This window comes from Aquarana catesbeiana, linkage group LG12 (assembly GCF_042186555.1).
Source record: "Aquarana catesbeiana isolate 2022-GZ linkage group LG12, ASM4218655v1, whole genome shotgun sequence".
Classification (NCBI taxonomy): domain Eukaryota; kingdom Metazoa; phylum Chordata; class Amphibia; order Anura; family Ranidae; genus Aquarana; species Aquarana catesbeiana.
In genome coordinates this window covers 362,924-388,013 of record NC_133335.1, presented here as the reverse complement: position 1 = coordinate 388,013, position 25,090 = coordinate 362,924, and the positions used below count along the sequence as shown (strand labels likewise).

The window sequence follows — 25,090 nt, the reverse complement described above, 5'->3', positions numbered from 1 at the left end:
ATGCCTCCAGGTATAGATGTTTAGGGTGGTGTGACTCCAGATATAAACGTTTGGGGTGGCGTGCCTCCAGGTACAGATGTTTAGGGTGGTGTGACTCCAGGTATAGACGTTTAGGGCAGCGTGCCTCCAGGTATAGATGTTTGGGGTGGTGTGCCTCCAGAAGCCAACATTTAGGGCTGTGTGCCTCCAGAAGCCGACGTTTAGGGCTGAATGCCTCCAGGTATAGATGTTTAGGGTGGTGTGACTCCAGATATAAACGTTTGGGGTGGCGTGCCTCCAGGTACAGATGTTTAGGGTGGTGTGACTCCAAGGTATAGACGTTTAGGGCAGCGTGCCTCCAGGTATAGATGTTTGGGGTGGTGTGCCTCCAGAAGCCGACATTTAGGGCTGTGTGCCTCCAGAAGCCGACATTTAGGGCTGCATGCCTCCAGGTATAGATGTTTAGGGCAGCGTGCCTCCAGGTATAGACGCTTAGAGCAGCGTGCTGCCAGGGATGGTTGTCAGGAATACAAGAAGTCTACATTCTGGGCATTCCTCACTGGGCACATACTGCCCTAAACCTTATAACCTCAGGTAAGTGCTGGGAGCCAGGGACAGGCGGACACAAGTGAAGAATCCACCTCCCAGCTAGCTGCAGTGTCGGGGGAGGGGATCACTGTGTGCCCAGGGGGCAGGCATCCTGTCAAAGATGGCAGACAGCATTATAGGGCACTTAGACAACCTTCCAATGTTGTTCCATCAATGTTTTCTCCTTCATGCTGCTCTCACATATTGCAATCTGATGTACTAACAATGCTGATGTACAAGGGCCCTCCTGATTGGATGTGAGTGGATTGTTGAGGCAGGGTCGGTAATAGATTGTCCCGCCATATTGGATCATATTCACAATCTCTCTCTTATCTCTTCTTTGTAGTTGTGAAACCAAGTGGGACTCACTTGAAGTTGGTTCTGCGGTTCCAGGATTTCGGGAAAGCCATGTTTAAGCCAATGAGGTATTGGGGTCAGATCTCTGAATTATTTGTCCCCCTATGGCCTGACTCCCCAATTGTAGTCTTCACGTTCGCTGCTCTTTGAAGTGCTAGCTCTTGTGTTCTCTAACCTAAGGCAGAGTCGAGATGAGCAAACACCAGAAGATTTCTTTTACTTTGTGGACTACCAACGACACAACGCAGAGATAGCCGCCTTCCACCTGGACCGGTAAGTCCTTCAAGAACTCTTTCCTTGTGTTGTAATGTGATGACTCTGTAGTGATGCCTCTCGCTGTTCTCCATCTCCAGGATTCTGGACTTCCGGCGAGTTCCTCCGGTTTCTGGCCGACTAATCAATGTGACCCGCGACATACTGGAGGTGACCAGCAATACTGACTTGGAGAGTGTGTTCTTCGTCTCTCCAGGTATGGGGGTATTAGTGGCATTATTAGTGGGCATTGATCCTGTGAGACTTCCATGTCTATACCAGGTTTATCATTTTTCTATGCGATCTCCGAAGACGGGGTTCTTGTGTGATGTCCGTAGACGGGGTTCTTGTGTGATGTCCGTAGACGAGGATCTTGTGTGATGTCCGTAGACGGGGATCTTGTGTGATGTCCGTAGACGGGGATCTTGTGTGATGTCCGTAGACGGGGATCTTGTGTGATGTCCGTAGACGGGGATCTTGTGTGATGTCCGTAGACGGGGTTCTTGTGTGATGTCCGTAGACGGGGATCTTGTGTGATGTCCGTAGACGGGGATCTTGTGTGATGTCCGTAGACGGGATCTTGTGTGATGTCCGTAGACGTGGATCCTGTGCGATGTCCGTAGACGGGGATCCTGTGCGATGTCCGTAGACGGGGATCCTGTGCGATGTCCGTAGACAGGGATCATGTGTGATGTCCGTAGACGGGGTTCTTGTGTGATGTCCGTAGACGGGGATCTTGTGTGATGTCCGTAGACGGGGATCTTGTGTGATGTCCGTAGACGGGGATCTTGTGTGATGTCCGTAGACGGGGTTCTTGTGCGATGTCCGTAGACGGGGATCTTGTGCGATGTCCGTAGACGGGGATCTTGTGCGATGTCCGTAGACGGGGATCTTGTGTGATGTCCGTAGACGGGGATCTTGTGTGATGTCCGTAGACGGGGTTCTTGTGTGATGTCCGTAGACGGGGTTCTTGTGTGATGTCCGTAGACGGGGATCTTGTGTGATGTCCGTAGACGGGGATCTTGTGTGATGTCTTGCGTTGTCCGTAGACGGGGATCTTGTGTGATGTCCGTAGACGGGGATCTTGTGCGATGTCCGTAGACGGGGATCTTGTGCGATGTCCGTAGACGGGGATCTTGTGCGATGTCCGTAGATGGGGATCTTGTGCGATGTCCGTAGATGGGGATCTTGTGTGATGTCCGTAGACGGGGATCTTGTGATGTCTTGCGTTGTCCGTAGACGGGGATCTTGTGCGATGTCCGTAGACGGGGATCCTGTGCGATGTCCGTAGACGGGGATCCTGTGCGATGTCCGTAGACGTGGATCCTGTGCGATGTCCGTAGACGGGGATCCTGTGCGATGTCCGTAGACGGGGATCCTGTGCGATGTCCGTAGACGGGGATCCTGTGCGATGTCCGTAGACGGGGATCCTGTGCGATGTCCGTAGACGGGGACCCCGTGCGATCTCCGTAGACGGGGACCCCGTGCGATGTCCGTAGACAGGGACCCTGTGCGATGTCCGTAGACGGGGACCCGGTGCGATGTCCGTAGATGGGGACCCCGTGCGATGTCCGTAGACGGGGACCCTGTGCGATGTCCGTAGATGGGGACCCTGTGCGATGTCCGTAGATGGGGATCCTGTGCGATGTCCGTAGATGGGGACCCCGTGCGATGTCCGTAGACAGGGACCCTGTGCGATGTCCGTAGATGGGGACCCCGTGCGATGTCCGTAGACAGGGACCCTGTGCGATGTCCGTAGATGGGGACCCCGTGCGATGTCCGTAGACGGGGACCCTGTGCGATGTCCGTAGACATGGATCATCACTGATGTCCTCCTTTCTCTCCTCAGCGAACAACCTCTGCTTCTTTGCGAAGTGTCTGTACATGTGTAAGACGGAGTACGCGGTGTGTGGGAACCCCGACACATTGGAGGGATCCCTCTCCACATTCCTGCCTTCCCTGTCCTTTGTACCACGCTTGTCCGTGCCGAGTCCCTGGATCCGCTCCTACACCTTCACTGGGAAGGAAGAGTAAGTCGCACAAAATGATAAGTGACCCCCCCAACTAACCCCGGTCATATTGACCCCCCCAACTAACCCCGGTCATAGTGACCCCCCCAACTAACCCCGGTCATAGTGACCCCCCCAACTAACCCCGGTCATAGTGACCCCCCCAACTAACCCCGGTCATAGTGACCCCCCCAACTAACCACGGTCATAGTGACCCCCCCAACTAACCCCGGTCATAGTGACACCCCCCAACTAACCCCAGTCATAGTGACCCCCCCAACTAACCCCGGTCATAGTGACACCCCCCAACTAACCCCGGTCATATTGACCCCCCCAACTAACCACGGTCATAGTGACCCCCCCAACTAACCCCGGTCATAGTGACCCCCCCAACTAACCCCGGTCATAGTGACCCCCCCAACTAACCCCGGTCATAGTGACCCCCCCAACTAACCCCGGTCATAGTGACCCCCCCAACTAACCCCGGTCATATTGACCCCCCCAACTAACCCCGGTCATAGTGACCCCCCCAACTAACCCCGGTCATAGTGACCCCCCCAACTAACCCCGGTCATATTGACCCCCCCAACTAACCCCGGTCATAGTGACCCCCCCAACTAACCCCGGTCATAGTGACACCCCCCAACTAACCCCGGTCATAGTGACACCCCCCAACTAACCCCGGTCATAGTGCCCCCCCCTAACTAACCCCGGTCATAGTGACCCCCCCAACTAACCCCGGTCATAGTGACCCCCCCTAACTAACCCCGGTCATAGTGACCCCCCCAACTAACCCCGGTCATAGTGACCCCCCCAACTAACCCCGGTCATAGTGCCCCCCCAACTAACCCCAGTCATAGTACCACCCCCAACTAACCCCGGTCATAGTGACCCCCCCAACTAACCCCGGTCATAGTGACATCCCCAACTAACCCCGGTCATAGTGACACCCCCCAACTAACCCTGGTCATAGTGACACCCCCAACTAACCCTGGTCATAGTGACACCCCCCAACTAACCCTGGTCATAGTGACACCCCCAACTAACCCCGGTCATATTGACCCCCCCAACTAACCCCGGTCATAGTGACCCCCCCAACTAACCCCGGTCATAGTGACACCCCCCAACTAACCCCGGTCATAGTGACACCCCCCAACTAACCCCGGTCATAGTGCCCCCCCCTAACCAACCCCGGTCATAGTGACCCCCCCAACTAACCCCGGTCATAGTGACCCCCCCTAACTAACCCCGGTCATAGTGACCCCCCCAACTAACCCCGGTCATAGTGACCCCCCCAACTAACCCCGGTCATAGTGCCCCCCCAACTAACCCCAGTCATAGTACCACCCCCAACTAACCCCGGTCATAGTGACCCCCCCAACTAACCCCGGTCATAGTGACATCCCCAACTAACCCCGGTCATAGTGACACCCCCCAACTAACCCCGGTCATAGTGACCCCCCCAACTAACCCCGGTCATAGTGACACCCCCCCAACTAACCCCAGTCATAGTGACCCCCCCAACTAACCCCGGTCATAGTGACACCCCCCAACTAACCCCGGTCATATTGACCCCCCCAACTAACCCCGGTCATAGTGACCCCCCCAACTAACCCCGGTCATAGTGACCCCCCCAACTAACCCCGGTCATATTGACCCCCCCAACTAACCCCGGTCATAGTGACCCCCCCAACTAACCCCGGTCATAGTGACACCCCCCAACTAACCCCGGTCATAGTGACACCCCCCAACTAACCCCGGTCATAGTGCCCCCCCCTAACTAACCCCGGTCATAGTGACCCCCCCAACTAACCCCGGTCATAGTGACCCCCCCTAACTAACCCCGGTCATAGTGACCCCCCCAACTAACCCCGGTCATAGTGACCCCCCCAACTAACCCCGGTCATAGTGACCCCCCCAACTAACCCCAGTCATAGTACCACCCCCAACTAACCCCGGTCATAGTGACCCCCCCAACTAACCCCGGTCATAGTGACACCCCCCAACTAACCCCGGTCATAGTGACACCCCCCAACTAACCCCGGTCATAGTGACACCCCCCAACTAACCCCGGTCATAGTGACCCCCCCCAACTAACCCCGGTCATAGTGCCCCCCCTAACTAACCCCGGTCATAGTGCCCCCCCCCAACTAACCCCGGTCATAGTGACACCCCCCAACTAACCCCGGTCATAGTGACATCCCCAACTAACCCCGGTCATAGTGACACCCCCCAACTAACCCCGGTCATAGTGACACCCCCAACTAACCCCAGTCATAGTGACATCCCCAACTAACCCCGGTCATAGTGACATCCCCAACTAACCCCGGTCATAGTGACACCCCCCAACTAACCCTGGTCATAGTGACACCCCCAACTAACCCCGGTCATAGTGACACCCCCCAACTAACCCCGGTCATAGTGACACCCCCCAACTAACCCCGGTCATAGTGACACCCCCAACTAACCCCAGTCATAGTGACATCCCCAACTAACCCCAGTCATAGTGACATCCCCAACTAACCCCGGTCATAGTGACACCCCCCAACTAACCCTGGTCATAGTGACACCCCCAACTAACCCTGGTCATAGTGACACCCCCCAACTAACCCTGGTCATAGTGACACCCCCAACTAACCCCGGTCATAGTGACACCCCCCAACTAACCCCGGTCATAGTGACACCCCCCAACTAACCCCGGTCATAGTGACACCCCCAACTAACCCCAGTCATAGTGACATCCCCAACTAACCCCAGTCATAGTGACATCCCCAACTAACCCCGGTCATAGTGACACCCCCCAACTAACCCTGGTCATAGTGACACCCCCAACTAACCCCAGTCATAGTGACCCCCCCAACTAACCCCGGTCATAGTGCCCCCCCCCCAACTAACCCCGGTCATAGTGACACCCCCAACTAACCCTGGTCATAGTAACAAAGAAAAAAAATCTTGCGAGCCACAATGTTCCTATGCTTAATAGACCATCAGTAACAAGTTGTTATATACTACAAGTATATCAAAGATGGATATCCAGCAGCAGACGCAGTTCACGTACTCATAACCGTGCACTAAACCGTAACATAAGATAATTACGTCGCGCTTGATTGTATGTTATATATATATCCCGCTATTCACATCCATTGTGCATAATTGTGCTAAAAAATTATGAAATTATGTAAAAAAATAGTTATTTAAATAAACCTAAGAAATATCCAAACCCTCCTGTGGAAAAGTAAATAGTATCACTTCTATGCAATTTACATACAATATATGTATAAACCTGTCAACAATCACTATAAAGTGCATATAGTGCCAAAATATATATATACAATCGTGCATAAGAAAATATTAAAGAAGTGACTAAAAACATAAAAAAGCATGCACTGCTTCATATACCATGCGACATGCAAACGCAAAAACCGCAAACTGCGTTTAAATAGCCGTGATTCAAAGTTCTTATATAAGTGTCCCAAAATTAAAATTATAAAGTGCTTCCGTGTCCATAAATATCCATAGACGTCCAAGTCATCCAATGTGCTGAATTCCAGTGCTTTAAACGATAATAGCGTGCCACAGTGCCCCCCCACAGTGGTTGCGCTCACCTTAGAGCGTGTGACACAGTGTTTAACTTGTGTCAAACCACGCTATGTAGCCACCCGCTGGGCTGTGTGCGGTAAGCCAGATTGATCTCCACTCTGGGTCAGTTAGGATCCATAATCATGAAAACAAGGAGAGACTAATAGTGTAATTCCACTTAAACGTTTATTCCAACAAAACAAATTTCCCACAAAGGGGTACTCACATTTCGTGGGTGCTGTTGTGCACCAAACAATCAAAAAGCTCCAAAGGGTATACTGTGTGGTCTGCCGCGGGGTATGTGTTTTTCCCGGCTCAGCTGTTCGCTATTCCTCTGTACGCTGCTCGCTCCGTCCTGGCCCCTCCCCTACGCGAGTCACGTGTCTTCATCACCCCCCAACTAACCCCGGTCATAGTGACACCCCCTAACTAACCCCGGTCATAGTGACACCCCCCAACTAACCCCGGTCATAGTGACCCCCCCCAACTAACCCCGGTCATAGTGACCCCCCCAACTAACCCCGGTCATAGTGACCCCCCCCAACTAACCCCGGTCATAGTGACCCCCCCCAACTAACCCCGGTCATAGTGACCCCCCCAACTAACCCCAGTCATAGTGACCCCCCCAACTAACCCCGGTCATAGTGACACCCCCCAACTAACCCCGGTCATAGTGACCCCCCCCAACTAACCCCGGTCATAGTGACCCCCCCAACTAACCCCAGTCATAGTGACCCCCCCAACTAACCCCGGTCATAGTGACACCCCCAACTAACCCCGGTCATAGTGACCCCCCCAACTAACCCCGGTCATAGTGACCCCCCCCAACTAACCCCGGTCATAGTGACACCCCCTAACTAACCCCAGTCATAGTGACACCCCCAACTAACCCCGGTCATAGTGACACCCCCAACTAACCCCAGTCATAGTGACACCCCCAACTAACCCCGGTCATAGTGACACCCCCAACTAACCCCGGTCATAGTGACACCCCCAACTAACCCCGGTCATAGTGACACCCCCCAACTAACCCCGGTCATAGTGACACCCCCCAACTAACCCCGGTCATAGTGACACCCCCCAACTAACCCCGGTCATAGTGACACCCCCAACTAACCCCGGTCATAGTGACACCCCCAACTAACCCCGGTCATAGTGACACCCCCCAACTAACCCCAGTCATAGTGACACCCCCAACTAACCCCGGTCATAGTGACACCCCCAACTAACCCCGGTCATAGTGACACCCCCCAACTAACCCCGGTCATAGTGACACCCCCCAACTAACCCCGGTCATAGTGACACCCCCAACTAACCCCGGTCATAGTGACACCCCCAACTAACCCCGGTCATAGTGACCCCCCCAACTAACCCCGGTCATAGTGACACCCCTCAACTAACCCCGGTCATAGTGACACCCCCCAACTAACCCCGGTCATAGTAACACCCCCAACTAACCCCGGTCATAGTGACACCCCCAACTAACCCCGGTCATAGTGACCCCCCCAACTAACCCCGGTCATAGTGACACCCCTCAACTAACCCCGGTCATAGTGACACCCCCAACTAACCCCAGTCATAGAGACCCCCCCAACTAACCCCGGTCATAGTGACACCCCCAACTAACCCCGGTCATAGTGACACCCCCAACTAACCCCGGTCATAGTGACACCCCCAACTAACCCCGGTCATAGTGCCCCCCCTAACTAACCCCGGTCATAGTGACACCCCCCAACTAACCCCGGTCATAGTGCCCCCCCTAACTAACCCCGGTCATAGTGCCCCCCCTAACTAACCCCGGTCATAGTGACACCCCCAACTAATCCCGGTTATAGTGGCACCCTCCCAACTAACCCCGGTCATAGTGACACCCCCCAACTAATCCCGGTTATAGTGGCACCCCCCCAACTAACCCCGGTCATAGTGACACCCTCCAACTAATCCCGGTTATAGTGGCACCCCTCCAACTAACCCCGGTCATAGTGACACCCCCCAACTAATCCCGGTTATAGTGGCACCCCCCCAACTAACCCCGGTCATAGTGACACCCTCCAACTAATCCCGGTTATAGTGGCACCCCCCCAACTAACCCCGGTCATAGTGACACCCCCAACTAACCCCAGTCATAGTGACACACCCCAACTAACCCCGGTCATAGTGACACCCCCAACTAACCCCAGTCATAGTGACACACCCCAACTAACCCCGGTCATAGTGACACCCCCCAACTAACCCCGGTCATAGTAACACCCCCAACTAACCCCGGTCATAGTGACACCCCCCAACTAACCCCCGGTCATAGTAACACCCCCAACTAACCCCGGTCATAGTGACACCCCCCAACTAACCCCGGTCATAGTGACCCCCCCAACTAACCCCCGGTCATAGTAACACCCCCAACTAACCCCCGGTCATAGTAACACCCCCAACTAACCCCGGCCATATTGACACCCCCAAACTAACCCCGGTCATAGTGCCCCCCCCAACTAACCCCAGACTGTGACGGACTCCGAACACCCTGTTGGGTATATCTGCCAAAAAGCTGTTTCTGGAACACGAGTCCAATGGATCCGACTATAGGAACCCCCAAGCACCAGACAATACCAGTCTTGGAGTATATCAGGAATAGAACTGTTTATTAGAACATGAATACCGTCTTATATACACTTGAGTAGGAGGTTCCCCCCTCCTCATCATATTATTCTGACAATACAACTGTAACCAGAAACAGAAATTAACATGAGATAATTAACTTGTCATTTAGCCAGACTGGTGACTCCGAGGTTTGTCCTTTACAGGAAAATACATAAAAAATATCCGTGCAGCGCTAACCAAGAGAATGTGAAAAATATATCAAATATAAAAAAATAAATCAGTGATTTGAAAGTAACTATAAATAATGTCACTCAACACAATACAAGCCTGTGAAGTGTATAAAAATGTCCAAAAGAAATGCACTAAGTGTAGGAATGTCCAGAGGCAATATTTATAGAGCCAAAAGACCAAAGTCAATCCGTGTGCATAGAAGGGGTCTTCTCAGACCAGGGAGGTGAAGACTGGATAACACGGCAATCAGAGGCAATACGTCATAAACATCTAGAGGGGGAATTAAAAGTGTGAGAGTACCAAGTATAAGGATATATTAAATGGCACCCCAAATCAACATTCACTCCACCCGGGTGCCCTAGTCTACTAAGACAAACATCTACTCTATCCAGCATAAGTAAACCCAGATAGAGCCTACTATAATGTGACTAAACGCAATGGGATAAAATACCCAAAAATCCTCAATAAACTCTAAAAGAGGAAGGGGAAAGGGGACAAAAAGACACATAAAATATAGAAGTACTGCAACAAAACCCCAGAAACACTCATAGCAACATCCTACAGACTAAACAGGGTGAGAGGTGTGTCGCGGCTCCAGAACCAAAATGCTCCTCACACCCGGCTAATGAAGCCATTTATGTCCCACTCGACATTCATACCGTGCGGAGAGAAGCACCTGAGCTCATAAATCCAGTAAGTTTCGAGTCGCGACACACCCCTCAGACGGGACTCACCCCTCCAATGGGGAACAAATTTGTCTATAATGACAAAGGAGGTACCTGTGGGGTCCCTATTATGACTTTCCAGGTAATGGCGGGGAACACTGTGCTTGACACAACCCTTCTTAATTTTGGCGATATGTTCATTGACCCTAATAGAGAAAGTTCTAGTAGTGCGTCCGACATATTGTCTGCCACATGGACATGTAATAAGATAAACAACTTTTATCTAGTGATCACTTTTTTATTTGTAAGGTTTTTTTATTCAATAAATCCCTTAATTTTTTTGGACCTACGCCATGGAGCCCCCCCCCCCCTTACATCCGGTGTTACCCAGTGGAGCCCCCCCTTACATCAAGTGTACCCCAGTGGAGATCCCCCCTTACATCTGGTTTCCCTCAGTGGAGCTCCCCCCTTACACCCGATGTCCCCTAGTGGAGCCCCCCTTACATCAGGTGTCCCGGCAGCAGTGTCCCCCTTACATCAAATGTACCCCCAGTGGAGCCCCCCCTTACATCAGGTGTCCCCCAGTGGAGCTCCCCCCTTACATCCGGTGTCCCCCAGTGGAGCTCCCCCTTACATCCAGTGTCCCCCAGTGGAGCTCCCCCTTACATCAAGTGTACCCCTAGTGGAGCCCCCCTTACATCAGGTGTCCTGGCAGCAGTGTCCCCCTTACATCAGGTGTCCTGGCAGCAGTGTCCCCCTTACATCAGGTGTCCTGGCAGCAGTGTCCCCCTTACATCAGGTGTCCCGGCAGCAGTGTCCCCCTTACATCAGGTGTCCCGGCAGCAGTGTCCCCCTTACATCAAATGTACCCCCAGTGGAGCCCCCCCCTTACATCAGGTGTCCCAGCAGCAGTGTCCCCCTTACATCAGGTGTCCCGGCAGCAGTGTCCCCCTTACATCAAATGTACCCCCAGTGGAGCTCCCCCTTACATCCGGTGTCCCCCAGTGGAGCTCCCCCTTACATCAAGTGTACCCCTAGTGGAGCCCCCCTTACATCAGGTGTCCCGGCAGCAGTGTCCCCCTTACATCAGGTGTCCCGGCAGCGGTGTCCCCCTTACATCAGGTGTCCCGGCAGCGGTGTCCCCCTTACATCAGGTGTCCCGGCAGCGGTGTCCCCCTTACATCAGGTGTCCCAGCAGCTGTGTCCCCCTTACATCAGGTGTACCCCTAGTGGAGCCCCCCCTTACATCAGGTGTACTCCTAGTGTAGCTCCCTCCCTTACATCCGGTGTCCCCCAGTGGAGCCCCCCTTACATCAGGTGTCTCGGCAGCGGTGTCCCCCTTACATCAGGTGTACCCCTAGTGGAGCCCCCCCCTTATATCAGGTGTACTCCTAGTGGAGCCCCCCCCTTATATCAGGTGTACTCCTAGTGGAGCCCCCCCCCTTACATCAGGTGTCCCAGCAGCGGTGTCCCCCTTACATCAGATGTACCCCTTGTGGAGCCCCCCCTTACATCAGGTGTCCCGGCAGCGGAGTCTCCGCCGCCATTACAGAGAACTAGAAGTACTAACAGGTCTGCTAATAGAAATTGAACTGCCGCCGACCCCCCCCCCCCCCGTTCCGCTGCCTTTCCCACAACAGGTCACAGACCGGAAGGAGGCCGTTGGGCGCAGGGGGGGTCGGCGGTAGCTTAATTTCTATTGGCAGCCACCCAGCTGGCTCCGCCTCTTGTTTGTTCCCCTCAGCGAGTGACCTGTTACTTCTGGTTTTCTGTAAAATGGCGGCCGGCGGAAACGCGGAAACAATTAATGCCGGCCGCAGACCTCGAGCAGCGGGTGGTGGCGAAAAAATGGGAAAACACGGATTTCCGAGGACGTTTCCCGGGAAACGCTAAAAGCGGGACAAAGGTCTAAATCCCGGGAATGTCCTGGAAAATTCGGGACAGTTGGCAAGTATCAGCATCTGCTATGAGTCCCCAAAGTGTGAAGCAGTCACTATTTCTGATATGGCATATAGACCCTATACAGGGACCCCAGAGTCTGTGTGTCTTGGGGGGACATTACTCTAAGGGTCCCCCCAGATATACATCTCACAAAGAGTATTGTCCCCTTAAAATCCAGGGCCCATAATCAGAAGGCAAGAGGTCAGCATTCAGTCCTCTCCAAAAGTCTCTGTCCCGGGTGACACCCCTCAACTAACCCCGGTCATAGTGACCCCCCCAGCTAACCCCGGTCATAGTGACCCCCCCCAGATAACCCCGGTCATAGTGACCCCCAAGCTAACCCCGGTCATAGTGACCCCCCCAGATAACCCCGGTCATAGTGACCCCCCCCAGATAACCCCGGTCATAGTGACCCCCCCAGCTAACCCCGGTCATAGTGACCCCCCCAGATAACCCCGGTCATAGTGACCCCCCCCAGATAACCCCGGTCATAGTGACCCCCCCAGCTAACCCCGGTCATAGTGACCCCCCCAGATAACCCCGGTCATAGTGACCCCCCCAGCTAACCCCGGTCATAGTGACCCCCCCCAGATAACCCCGGTCATAGTGACCCCCAAGCTAACCCCGGTCATAGTGACCCCCCCAGATAACCCCGGTCATAGTGACCCCCAAGCTAACCCCGGTCATAGTGACCCCCCCAGATAACCCCGGTCATAGTGACCCCCCCCAGATAACCCCGGTCATAGTGACACACCCCCCAGCTAAACCCTGTCATAGTGACACCCCCCAACTAACCCCGGTCATAGTGACACCCCTCAACTAACCCCGGTCATAGTGACACCCCTCAACTAACCCCGGTCATACTGACACCCCTCAACTAACCCCGGTCATACTGACACCCCTCAACTAACCCCGGTCATAGTGACACCCCTCAACTAACCCCGGTCATACTGACACCCCTCAACTGACCCCGGTCATAGTGACACCCCTCAACTGACCCCGGTCATAGTGACACCCCCAACTAACCCCGGTCATAGTGACACCCCCCAACTAACCCCGGTCATACTGACACCCCTCAACTAACCCCGGTCATACTGACACCCCTCAACTAACCCCGGTCATACTGACACCCCTCAACTAACCCCGGTCATACTGACACCCCTCAACTAACCCCGGTCATACTGACACCCCTCAACTAACCCCGGTCATAGTGACACCCCCAACTAACCCCGGTCATACTGACACCCCTCAACTAACCCCGGTCATAGTGACACCCCTCAACTAACCCCAGTCATAGTGACACCCCCCAACTAACCCCAGTCATAGTGACACCCCCAACTAACCCCGGTCATAGTAACACCCCTCAACTGACCCCAGTCATAGTGACACCCCTCAACTAACCCCGGTCATAGTGACCCCCCCCAGCTAACCCCGGTCATAGTGACCCCCCAGCTAACCCCAGTCATAGTGACCCCCCAGCTAACCCCGGTCATAGTGACCCCCCCAACTAACCCCGGTCATAGTGACCCCCCAGCTAACCCCGGTCATAGTGACATCCCCAACTAACCCCGGTCATAGTGACCCCCCCAACTAACCCCGGTCATAGTGACCCCCCCAACTAACCCCGGTCATAGTGACCCCCCCAACTAACCCCGGTCATAGTGACCCACCCAACTAACCCCGGTCATAGTGACACCCCTCAACTAACCCCGGTCATAGTGACATCCCCAACTAACCCCGGTCATAGTGACCCACCCAACTAACCCTGGTCATAGTGACACCCCCAGCTAACCCCGGTCATAGTGACCCCCCCAACTAACCCCGGTCATAGTGACCCCCCCAACTAACCCCGGTCATAGTGACCCCCCCAACTAACCCCGGTCATAGTGACCCCCCCAGCTAACCCCGGTCATAGTGACACCCCCAACTAACCCCGGTCATAGTGACCCCCCCAACTAACCCCGGTCATAGTGACCCCCCCAACTAACCCCAGTCATAGTGACACCCCCCAACTAACCCCGGTCATAGTGACACCCCCCAACTAACCCCAGTCATAGTGACCCCCCAACTAACCCCGGTCATAGTGACCCCCCAACTAACCCCGGTCATAGTGACACCCCCCAACTAACCCCGGTCATAGTGACACCCCCCAACTAACCCCAGTCATAGTGACCCCCCAACTAACCCCGGTCATAGTGACCCCCCAACTAACCCCGGTCATAGTGACACCCCCAACTAACCCCGGTCATAGTGACACCCCCAACTAACCCCGGTCATAGTGACATCCCCAACTAACCCCGGTCATAGTGACCCCCCCAACTAACCCCGGTCATAGTGACATCCCCAACTAACCCCGGTCATAGTGACATCCCCAACTAACCCCGGTCATAGTGACCCCCCCCAACTAACCCCGGTCATAGTGACATCCCCAACTAACCCCGGTCATAGTGACATCCCCAACTAACCCCGGTCATAGTGACATCCCCAACTAACCCCGGTCATAGTGACACCCCCCAACTAACCCCAGTCATAGTGACCCCCCAACTAACCCCGGTCATAGTGACCCCCCAACTAACCCATGTACAGGCCATATGATGGTCACCCTGGAGGAGGGATGATGGGGGTTATCCCATAGGATGGTGTTGCTGGTACTTGTAGTTGTGAAGTGGTGGGGGAGGATGGGTTTCCTGAGTGGTTCTGCTCCAGATGTGACTCTTCCCACAATCCCCCCCCTGCCCCCCCGCTCCAACCGCCGCCACATGTTCCAGCTGCAGGAGATTTAACCCTTTCATGGAATCTGAGCATTTCCATTTCTGTATGATGACTGCATGGGGTGTGTGTGATGACTGTGTGCATGGGGTGTGTATGATGACTGTGCATGGAGTGTGTATGATGACTGTGCATGGGGTGTGTATGATGACTGCATGGGGTGTGTGTGATGACTGTGCATGGGGTGTGTATGATGACTGTGCATGGAGTGTGTATGATGACTGTGCATGGGGTGTGTATGATGACTGTGTGCATGGGGTGTGTATGATGACTGTGCATGGAGTGTGTATGATGACTGTGCATGGGGTGTGTGTGATGACTGTGTGCATGGGGTGTGTATGATGACTGTGCATGGAGTGTGTATGATGACTGTGCATGGGGTGTGTATGATGACTGTGCATGGGGTGTGTATGATGACTGTGCATGGAGTGTGTATGATGACTGTGCATGGAGTGTGTATGATGACTGTGCATGGAGTGTGTATGATGACTGTGCATGGGGTGTGTATGATGACTGTGCATGGAGTGTGTATGATGACTGTGCATGGGGTGTGTATGATGACTGCGCATGGAGTGTGAATGATGACTGTGTGCATGGAGTGTGTATGATGACTGTGCATGGAGTGTGTATGATGACTGTGCATGGGGTGTGTATGATGACTGTGCATGGGGTGTGTATGATGACTGTGTGCATGGGTTGTGTATGATGACTGTGCATGGGGTGTGTATGATGACTGTGCATGGAGTGTGTATGATGACTGTGCATGGGGTGTGTATGATGACTGCGCATGGAGTGTGAATGATGACTGTGTGCATGGAGTGTGTATGATGACTGTGCATGGAGTGTGTATGATGACTGTGCATGGGGTGTGTATGATGACTGTGCATGGGGTGTGTATGATGACTGTGTGCATGGGTTGTGTATGATGACTGTGCATGGGGTGTGTATGATGACTGCGCATGGAGTGTGAATGATGACTGTGTGCATGGAGTGTGTATGATGACTGTGCATGGAGTGTGTATGATGACTGTGCATGGGGTGTGTATGATGACTGTGCATGGGGTGTGTATGATGACTGTCCATGGGGTGTGTATGATGACTGTGCATGGAGTGTGTATGATGACTGTGCATGGAGTGTGTATGATGACTGTGCATGGGGTGTGTATGATGACTGTGCATGGGGTGTGTATGATGACTGTCCATGGGGTGTGTATGATGACTGTGCATGGAGTGTGTATGATGACTGTGCATGGAGTGTGTATGATGACTGTGCATGGAGTGTGTATGATGACTGTGCATGGAGTGTGTATGATGACTGCGCATGGGGTGTGTATGATGACTGCATGGGGTGTGTGTGATGACTGTGCATGGGGTGTGTATGATGACTGTGCATGGAGTGTGTATGATGACTGTGCATGGAGTGTGTATGATGACTGTGCATGGAGTGTGTATGATGACTGTGCATGGAGTGTGTATGATGACTGCGCATGGGGTGTGTATGATGACTGCATGGGGTGTGTGTGATGACTGTGCATGGGGTGTGTATGATGACTGTGCATGGGGTGTGTATGATGACTGTGCATGGGGTGTGTATGATGGCTGTGCATGGGGTGTGTATGATGACTGTGCATGGAGTGTGTATGATGACTGTGCATTGGGTGTGTATGATGACTGTGCATTCTGGTGTGTATGATGACTGTGCATGGAGTGTGTATGATGACTGTGCATGGGGTGTGTGTGATGACTGTGCATGGGGTGTGTATGATGACTGTGCATTCTGGTGTGTATGATGACTGTGTGCATGGGGTGTGTATGATGACTGTGCATGGGGTGTGTATGATGACTGTGCATGGGGTGTGTATGATGACTGCATGGGGGGTGTATGATGACTGTGCATGGGGTGTGTATGATGACTGTGCATTCTGGTGTGTATGATGACTGTGCATGGAGTGTGTATGATGACTGTGCATTCTGGTGTGTATGATGACTGTGCATGGGGTGTGTATGATGACTGTGCATTCTGGTGTGTATGATGACTGTGTGCATGGGGTGTGTATGATGACTGTGCATGGGGTGTGTATGATGACTGTGCATGGGGTGTGTATGATGACTGCATGGGGGGTGTATGATGACTGTGCATGGGGTGTGTATGATGACTGTGCATGGAGTGTGTATGATGACTGTGCATGGGGTGTGTATGATGACTGTGCATGGGGTGTGTATGATGACTGTGCATGGAGTGTGTATGATGACTGTCCATGGGGTGTTTATGATGACTGTGTGTATGATGACTGTGCATGGGGTGTGTATGATGACTGTGTGCATGGGGTGTGTATGATGACTGTGCATGGGGTGTGTATGATGACTGTGCATGGGGTGTGTATGATGACTGTGTGCATGGGGTGTGTATGATGACTGTGCATGGGGTGTGTATGATGACTGTGCATGGAGTGTGTATGATGACTGTGCATGGGGTGTGTATGATGACTGTGTGCATGGAGTGTGTATGATGACTGCTCATGGGGTGTGTATGATGACTGTGCATGGAGTGTGTATGATGACTGTGCATGGGGTGTGTATGATGACTGTCCATGGAGTGTGTATGATGACTGTGCATGGAGTGTGTATGATGACTGTGCATGGGGTGTGTATGATGACTGTCCATGGGGTGTGTGTGATGACTGTGCATGGGGTGTGTATGATGACTGTGCATGGGGTGTGTATGATGACTGTGCATGGGGTGTGTATGATGACTGTGCATGGAGTGTGTATGATGACTGTGCATGGAGTGTGTATGATGACTGTGCATGGGGTGTGTATGATGACTGTGCATGGGGTGTGTATGATGACTGTGCATGGGGTGTGTATGATGACTGTGCATGGAGTGTGTATGATGACTGTGCATGGGGTGTGTATGATGACTGTGCATGGAGTGTGTATGATGACTGCTCATGGGGTGTGTATGATGACTGCATGGGGTGTGTGTGATAGCTGCGCATGGGGTGTGTATGATGACTGCATGGGGTGTGTATGATGACTGCATGGGGTGTGTATGATGACTGTGCATGGAGTGTGTATGATGCCTGTGCATGGGGTGTGTATGATGACTGTGTGCATGGGGTGTGTATGATGACTGTGTGCATGGGGTGTGTATGATGACTGTGCATGGGGTGTGTATGATGACTGCATGGGGTGTGTATGATGACTGTGCATGGAGTGTGTATGATGACTGTGCATGGGGTGTGTATGATGACTGTGCATGGGGTGTGTATGATGACTGCATGGGGTGTGTATGATGACTGTGCATGGGGTGTGTATGATGACTGTGTGCATGGGGGGTGTATGATGACTGTGCATGGAGTGTGCATGGGGTGTGTATGATGACTGTGCATGGGGTGTGTATGATGACTGTGCATGGGGTGTGTATGATGACTGCATGGGGTGTGTATGATGACTGTGCATGGGGTGTGTATGATGACTGTGCATGGGGTGTGTATGATGACTGTGTGCATGGGGTGTGTATGATGACTGTGCATGGGGTGTGTATGATGACTGTGCATGGGGTGTGTATGATGACTGCATGGGGTGTGTATGATGACTGTGCATGGAGTGTGTATGATGACTGTGCATGGGGTGTGTATGATGACTGCATGGGGTGTGTATGATGACTGTGCATGGAGTGTGTATGATGACTGTGTGCATGGAGTGTGTATGATGACTGTGCATGGGGTGTGTATGATGACTGCATGGGGTGTGTATGATGACTGTGCATGGGGTGTGTATGATGACTGTGTGCATGGGGGGTGTATGATGACTGTGCATGGAGTGTGTATGATGACTGTGCATGGGGTGTGTATGATGACTGTGCATGGGGTGTGTATGATGACTGTGCATGGGGTGTGTATGATGACTGCATGGGGTGTGTATGATGACTGTGCATGGGGTGTGTATGATGACTGCATGGGGTGTGAATGATGACTGTGCATGGGGTGTGTATGATGACTGTGCATGGAGTGTGTATGATGACTGTCCATGGGGTGTGTATGATGACTGTGCATGGAGTGTGTATGATGACTGTGTGCATGGAGTGTGTATGATGACTGTGCATGGAGTGTGTATGATGACTGTGCATGGGGTGTGTATGATGACTGTGCATGGGGTGTGTATGATGACTGTGCATGGGGTGTGTATGATGACTGTGCATGGGGTGTGTATGATGACTGTGCATGGGGTGTGTATGATGACTGTGCATGGGGTGTGTATCATGACTGTGTGTGTGATGACTGTGCATGGGGTGTGTATGATGACTGTGCATGGAGTTTGTATGATGGCTGTGCATGGGGTGTGTATGATGACTGTGCATGGAGTGTGTATGATGACTGCATGGGGTGTGTATGATGACTGTGCATGGGGTGTGTATGATGACTGTGCATGGAGTGTGTATGATGACTGCATGGGGTGTGTATGATGACTGTGCATGGGGTGTGTATGATGACTGCATGGGGTGTGTATGATGACTGTGCATGGGGTGTGTATGATGACTGTGCATGGGGTGTGTATGATGACTGTGCATGGAGTTTGTATGATGGCTGTGCATGGGGTGTGTATGATGACTGTGCATGGAGTGTGTATGATGACTGCATGGGGTGTGTATGATGACTGTGCATGGGGTGTGTATGATGACTGTGCATGGGGTGTGTATGATGACTGTGCATGGGGTGTGTATGATGACTGCATGGAGTGTGTATGATGACTGTCCATGGGGTGTGTATGATGACTGTGCATGGGGTGTGTATGATGACTGCATGGGGTGTGTATGATGACTGTGCATGGGGTGTGTATGATGACTGTGCATGGGGTGTGTATGATGACTGCATGGAGTGTGTATGATGACTGTGCATGGGGTGTGTATTATTGTTGGTACCCCTGCAGCACTTGATGGGAAGATATGTCGGACCCAGAGACCCCTCTATACAGGCATGAGACCACACTCTGTATTCAGGGATCGGGGGGGTTCTGTATTCTGGGATCGGGGGGTTCTGTATTCGGGGATTGGGGGGTTCTGTATTCGGGGATTGGGGGGGCTCTGTATTCAGGGATCGGGGGGGCTCTGTATTCAGGGATCGGGGGTTCTGTATTCTGGGATCGGGGGGTTCTGTATTTGGGGATTGGGGGGGTTCTGTATTCGGGGATCGGGGGGGTTCTGTATTCAGGGATCGGGGGTTCTGTATTCTGGGATTGGGGGTTCTGTATTTGGGGATTGGGGGGTTCTGTATTCCGGGATTGGGGGGGTTCTGTATTCAGGGATCGGGGGGGCTCTGTATTCAGGGATCGGGGGTTCTGTATTCAGGGATCAGGGGGTTCTGTATTCGGGGAGGGGGGTTCTGTATTCGGGGGGTTCTGTATTCTGGGAGGGGGGTTCTGTATTCGGGGAGGGGGGTTCTGTATTCGGGGAGGGGGGTTCCGTATTCAAGGATCGGGGGGGTTCTGTATTTAGGGATCGGGGGGTTCTGTATTTAGGGATCGGGGGGTTCCGTATTCAGGTATTCAGGGATGGGGGGTCCGTATTCGGGGAGGGGGGTTCTGTATTCGGGGAGGGGGGGTCCGTATTCGGGGAGGGGGGTTCTGTATTCAGGGATGGGGGTTCTGTATTCAGGGATGGGGGGTCCGTATTCGGGGAGGGGGGTTCTGTATTCGGGGAGGGGGGTCCGTATTCGAGGAGGGGGTTCTGTATTCAGGGATTGGGGGGGGTTCTGTATTCAGGGATCGGAGGGTTCTGTATTCAGGGATCGGGGGGTTCTGTATTCAGGGATTGGGGGGGTTCTGTATTCCGGGATCGGGGGGGTTCTGTATTCAGGGATTGGGGGGTTCTGTATTCAGGGATTGGGGGGGTTCTGTATTCAGGGATTGGGGGGGTTCTGTATTCCGGGATTGGGGGGGTTCTGTATTCCGGGATCGGGGGGGTTCTGTATTCAGGGATGGGGAGGTCCGTATTCGGGGAGGGGGTCCATGTATTCAGGGATCGGGGGGTTCTATATTCGGGGATCGGGGGGTTCTGTATTCAGGGATTGGGGGGGTTCTGTATTCCGGGATCGGGGGTGTTCTGTATTCAGGGATTGGGGGGTTCTGTATTCAGGGATTGGGGGGGTTTGGTATTCAGGGATCGGGGGGGTTCTGTATTCAGGGATTGGGGGGGTTCTGTATTCCGGGATCGGGGGGGTTCTGTATTCAGGGATGGGGAGGTCCGTATTCGGGGAAGGGGTCCATGTATTCAGGGATCGGGGGGTTCTGTATTCGGGGATCGGGGGGTTCTGTATTCAGGGATTGGGGGGGTTCTGTATTCCGGGATCGGGGGTGTTCTGTATTCAGGGATCGGGGGTGTTCTGTATTCAGGGATCGGGGGTGTTCTGTATTCAGGGATCGGGGGGTTCTGTATTCAGGGATTGGGGGGTTCTGTATTCGGGGATCGGGGGGTTCTGTATTCAGGGATCGGGGGGGTTCTGTATTCAGGGAGTGGGGGGGTTCTGTATTCAGGGATCGGGGGGGTTCTGTATTCAGGGATTGGGGGGGTTCTGTATTCCGGGATCGGGGGGGTTCTGTATTCAGGGATGGGGAGGTCCGTATTCGAGGAGGGGGTCCATGTATTCAGGGATCGGGGGTTCTGTATTCAGGGATTGGGGGGTTCTGTATTCAGGGATCGGGGGGGTTCTGTATTCAGGGATTGGGGGTTCTGTATTCAGGGATCGGGGGGGTTCTGTATTCAGGGATCGGGGGGGTTCTGTATTCAGGGATCGGGGGGGTTCTGTATTCGGGGATCGGGGGGTTCTGTATTCAGGGATTGGGGGGTTCTGTATTCAGGGATCGGGGGGGTTCTGTATTCAGGGATTGGGGGTTCTGTATTCAGGGATCGGGGGGGTTCTGTATTCAGGGATCGGGGGGGTTCTGTATTCAGGGATTGGGGGGGTTCTGTATTCAGGGATCGGGGGGTTCTGTATTCAGGCATTGGGGGTTCTGTATTCAGGGATCGGGGGGGTTCTGTATTCCAGGATTGGGGGGGTTCTGTATTCCGGGATCGGGGGGGTTCTGTATTCAGGGATGGGGAGGTCTGTATTCGGGGAGGGGGTCCATGTAGTAAGGGATCGGGGGGTTCTGTATTCAGGGATCGGGGGGGTTCTGTACTCCGGAATCGGGGGGGTTCTGTATTCATGGATTGGGGGGTTCTGTATTCAGGGATCGGGGTGTTCTGTATTCAGGGATTGGGGGGTTCTGTATTCAGGGATTGGGGGGGTTTGGTATTCAGGGATCGGGGGGGTTCTGTATTCAGGGATTGGGGGGGTTCTGTATTCCGGGATCGGGGGGGTTCTGTATTCAGGGATGGGGAGGTCCGTATTCGGGGAGGGGGTCCATGTATTCATGGATTGGGGGGTTCTGTATTCCGGGATCGGGGGTGTTCTGTATTCAGGGATTGGGGGGTTCTGTATTCAGGGATTGGGGGGGTTTGGTATTCAGGGATCGGGGGGGTTCTGTATTCAGGGATTGGGGGGGTTCTGTATTCCGGGATCGGGGGGGTTCTGTATTCAGGGATGGGGAGGTCCGTATTCGGGGAGGGGGTCCATGTATTCAGGGATCGGGGGGTTCTGTATTCGGGGATCGGGGGGTTCTGTATTCAGGGATTGGGGGGGTTCTGTATTCCGGGATCGGGGGTGTTCTGTATTCAGGGATCGGGGGTGTTCTGTATTCAGGGATCGGGGGGTTCTGTATTCAGGGATTGGGGGGTTCTGTATTCGGGGATCGGGGGGTTCTGTATTCAGGGATCGGGGGGGTTCTGTATTCAGGGAGTGGGGGGGTTCTGTATTCAGGGATCGGGGGGGTTCTGTATTCAGGGATTGGGGGGGTTCTGTATTCCGGGATCGGGGGGGTTCTGTATTCAGGGATGGGGAGGTCCGTATTCGAGGAGGGGGTCCATGTATTCAGGGATCGGGGGTTCTGTATTCAGGGATTGGGGGGTTCTGTATTCAGGGATCGGGGGGGTTCTGTATTCGGGGATCGGGGGGTTCTGTATTCAGGGATTGGGGGGTTCTGTATTCAGGGATCGGGGGGGTTCTGTATTCAGGGATTGGGGGTTCTGTATTCAGGGATCGGGGGGGTTCTGTATTCAGGGATCGGGGGGGTTCTGTATTCAGGGATTGGGGGGGTTCTGTATTCAGGGATCGGGGGGTTCTGTATTCAGGCATTGGGGGTTCTGTATTCAGGGATCGGGGGGGTTCTGTATTCCAGGATTGGGGGGGTTCTGTATTCCGGGATCGGGGGGGTTCTGTATTCAGGGATGGGGAGGTCTGTATTCGGGGAGGGGGTCCATGTAGTAAGGGATCGGGGGGTTCTGTATTCAGGGATTGGGGGGTTCTGTACTCCGGAATCGGGGGGGTTCTGTATTCATGGATTGGGGGGTTCTGTATTCAGGGATCGGGGTGTTCTGTATTCAGAGATTGGGGGGGTTCTGTATTCGGGGAGGGGGGGGGTTCAGTATTCAGGGATCAGGGGGTTCTGTATTCAGGGATTGGGGGGTTCTGTACTCCGGAATCGGGGGGGTTCTGTATTCAGGGATTGGGGGGGTTCTGTATTCGGGGAGGGGGGGGTCCGTATTCGGAGAGGGGGGTTCTGTATTCAGGGATCGGGGGGCTTTTAGATGACGTCTCATTGTGTGGAATGTATTTTCTTCGGAATAACAATGACATTGGAGGCCAATTTTCCGCGGATGACGTGTGGAGAAAACATCTGGATTGTCCCCATCTGGCCGAGTCGCTTCCATTGAGCAATTCACACAACGCGGATGGGAAGGAGGTTCAGACGGTGTGTTGTGGCGCCACCTTGTGGCCTGTGTAGGAAGGGCAGGGAATGATTGCTCAGTGTGGGGAATGTATTATTGGCGGAGTTCCTCCACAGTCTGATCCACATTTCTCTGTTTTGTTAGGTGGGAAGTGAATACGGCGTACTGCAACTCCATCCAAGAGCTGCCCCCCTACAGCAACCCCCAGAGGCTCCTCAACATCATCGACATGGCCGTCTTTGACTTCCTGATAGGTAAGTTGTACAAACCCCCCCCATTAGGAAGCGCTCTCCTTGCAGAGCCTGTTCTCTGCATGCCAGGGGCCCGGTCAGCTGGGAGCACCCCACAGTGATCCCCGGCCTGCTGGGAGCGCCCCACAGTGATCCCCGGCCTGCTGGGAGTGCCCCACAGTGTACCCCGGCCCGCTGGGAGCACCCCACAGTGTACCCCGGCCCGCTGGGAGCGCCCCACAGTGTACCCCGGCCCGCTGGGAGCACCCCACAGTGTAGCCCGGCCCGCTGGGAGCACCCCACAGTGACCCCGGCCCGCTGGGAGCGCCCCACAGTGATCCAGGCCTGCAAAGAGCACCCCACAGTGACTCCCGGCCCGCTGGGAGTGCCCCACAGTGATCCCGGCCTGCAAAGAGCACCCCACAGTGACCCCCGGCCCGCTGGGAGTGCCCCATAGAGCTGCACAGATACTCCATCATGTGTTTCTCCCCACAGGGAACATGGATCGCCATCACTACGAGATATTCACCCAGTTTGGAGATGACGGTTTCCTGCTACACCTGGATAATGCCAGAGGGTGGGTGACATATCCATAGTAACAGTAGGCTCCGCCTTCCCAACGCGCTGCTTATCTGCTGCTGGCTGTATTACAGGTTTGGACAACATTCCCACGACGAGATGACCATCCTGGCTCCTCTCTACCAATGCTGCAGGTGAGTCCCCCCTCCATAGTTTCCCCCTCCATAGTCCCCCCTCCATAGTCCCTCCCATAGTCCTTCCCATAGTTCACCCCATATTCCCTCCCCATAGTCCCTCCCATAGTCAATCCTCCCCATAGTCCCACCTCATAGCCCCCCTCCCCATAGTCTCCCCTCCCCATAGACCCTCCCCATAGTCCTTCCCCATAGTCCCTCCTCTCGTAGTCCCCCCCTTATAGTTCCACCCCATAGTCCCCCTCCCCATAGTCCCCCTCCCCATAGTTCCCCCCTCATAGTCGTCCCACCCCATAGTCCCCCCTCCCCATAGTCCCACCCCATAGTCCCCCCTCCCATAGTCCCTCCCATAGTC

General features: G+C 53.9%; 1 protein-coding gene across 2 annotated transcripts in view; it reads left to right on the top strand.

The window, feature by feature from the left end:
* Window positions 1-25,090, top strand: part of FAM20A (FAM20A golgi associated secretory pathway pseudokinase) — a 124,805-nt gene that overhangs the window by 72,171 nt on the left and 27,544 nt on the right. For both annotated transcript variants that reach the window (XM_073607061.1, XM_073607062.1), the window contains exons 5-11: window positions 914-992; window positions 1,105-1,197; window positions 1,278-1,393; window positions 3,026-3,206; window positions 23,937-24,046; window positions 24,518-24,599; window positions 24,676-24,735. In XM_073607061.1, the coding sequence (XP_073463162.1) occupies window positions 914-992; window positions 1,105-1,197; window positions 1,278-1,393; window positions 3,026-3,206; window positions 23,937-24,046; window positions 24,518-24,599; window positions 24,676-24,735 (721 nt within the window). The remainder of the gene's footprint in view (window positions 1-913; window positions 993-1,104; window positions 1,198-1,277; window positions 1,394-3,025; window positions 3,207-23,936; window positions 24,047-24,517; window positions 24,600-24,675; window positions 24,736-25,090) is intronic.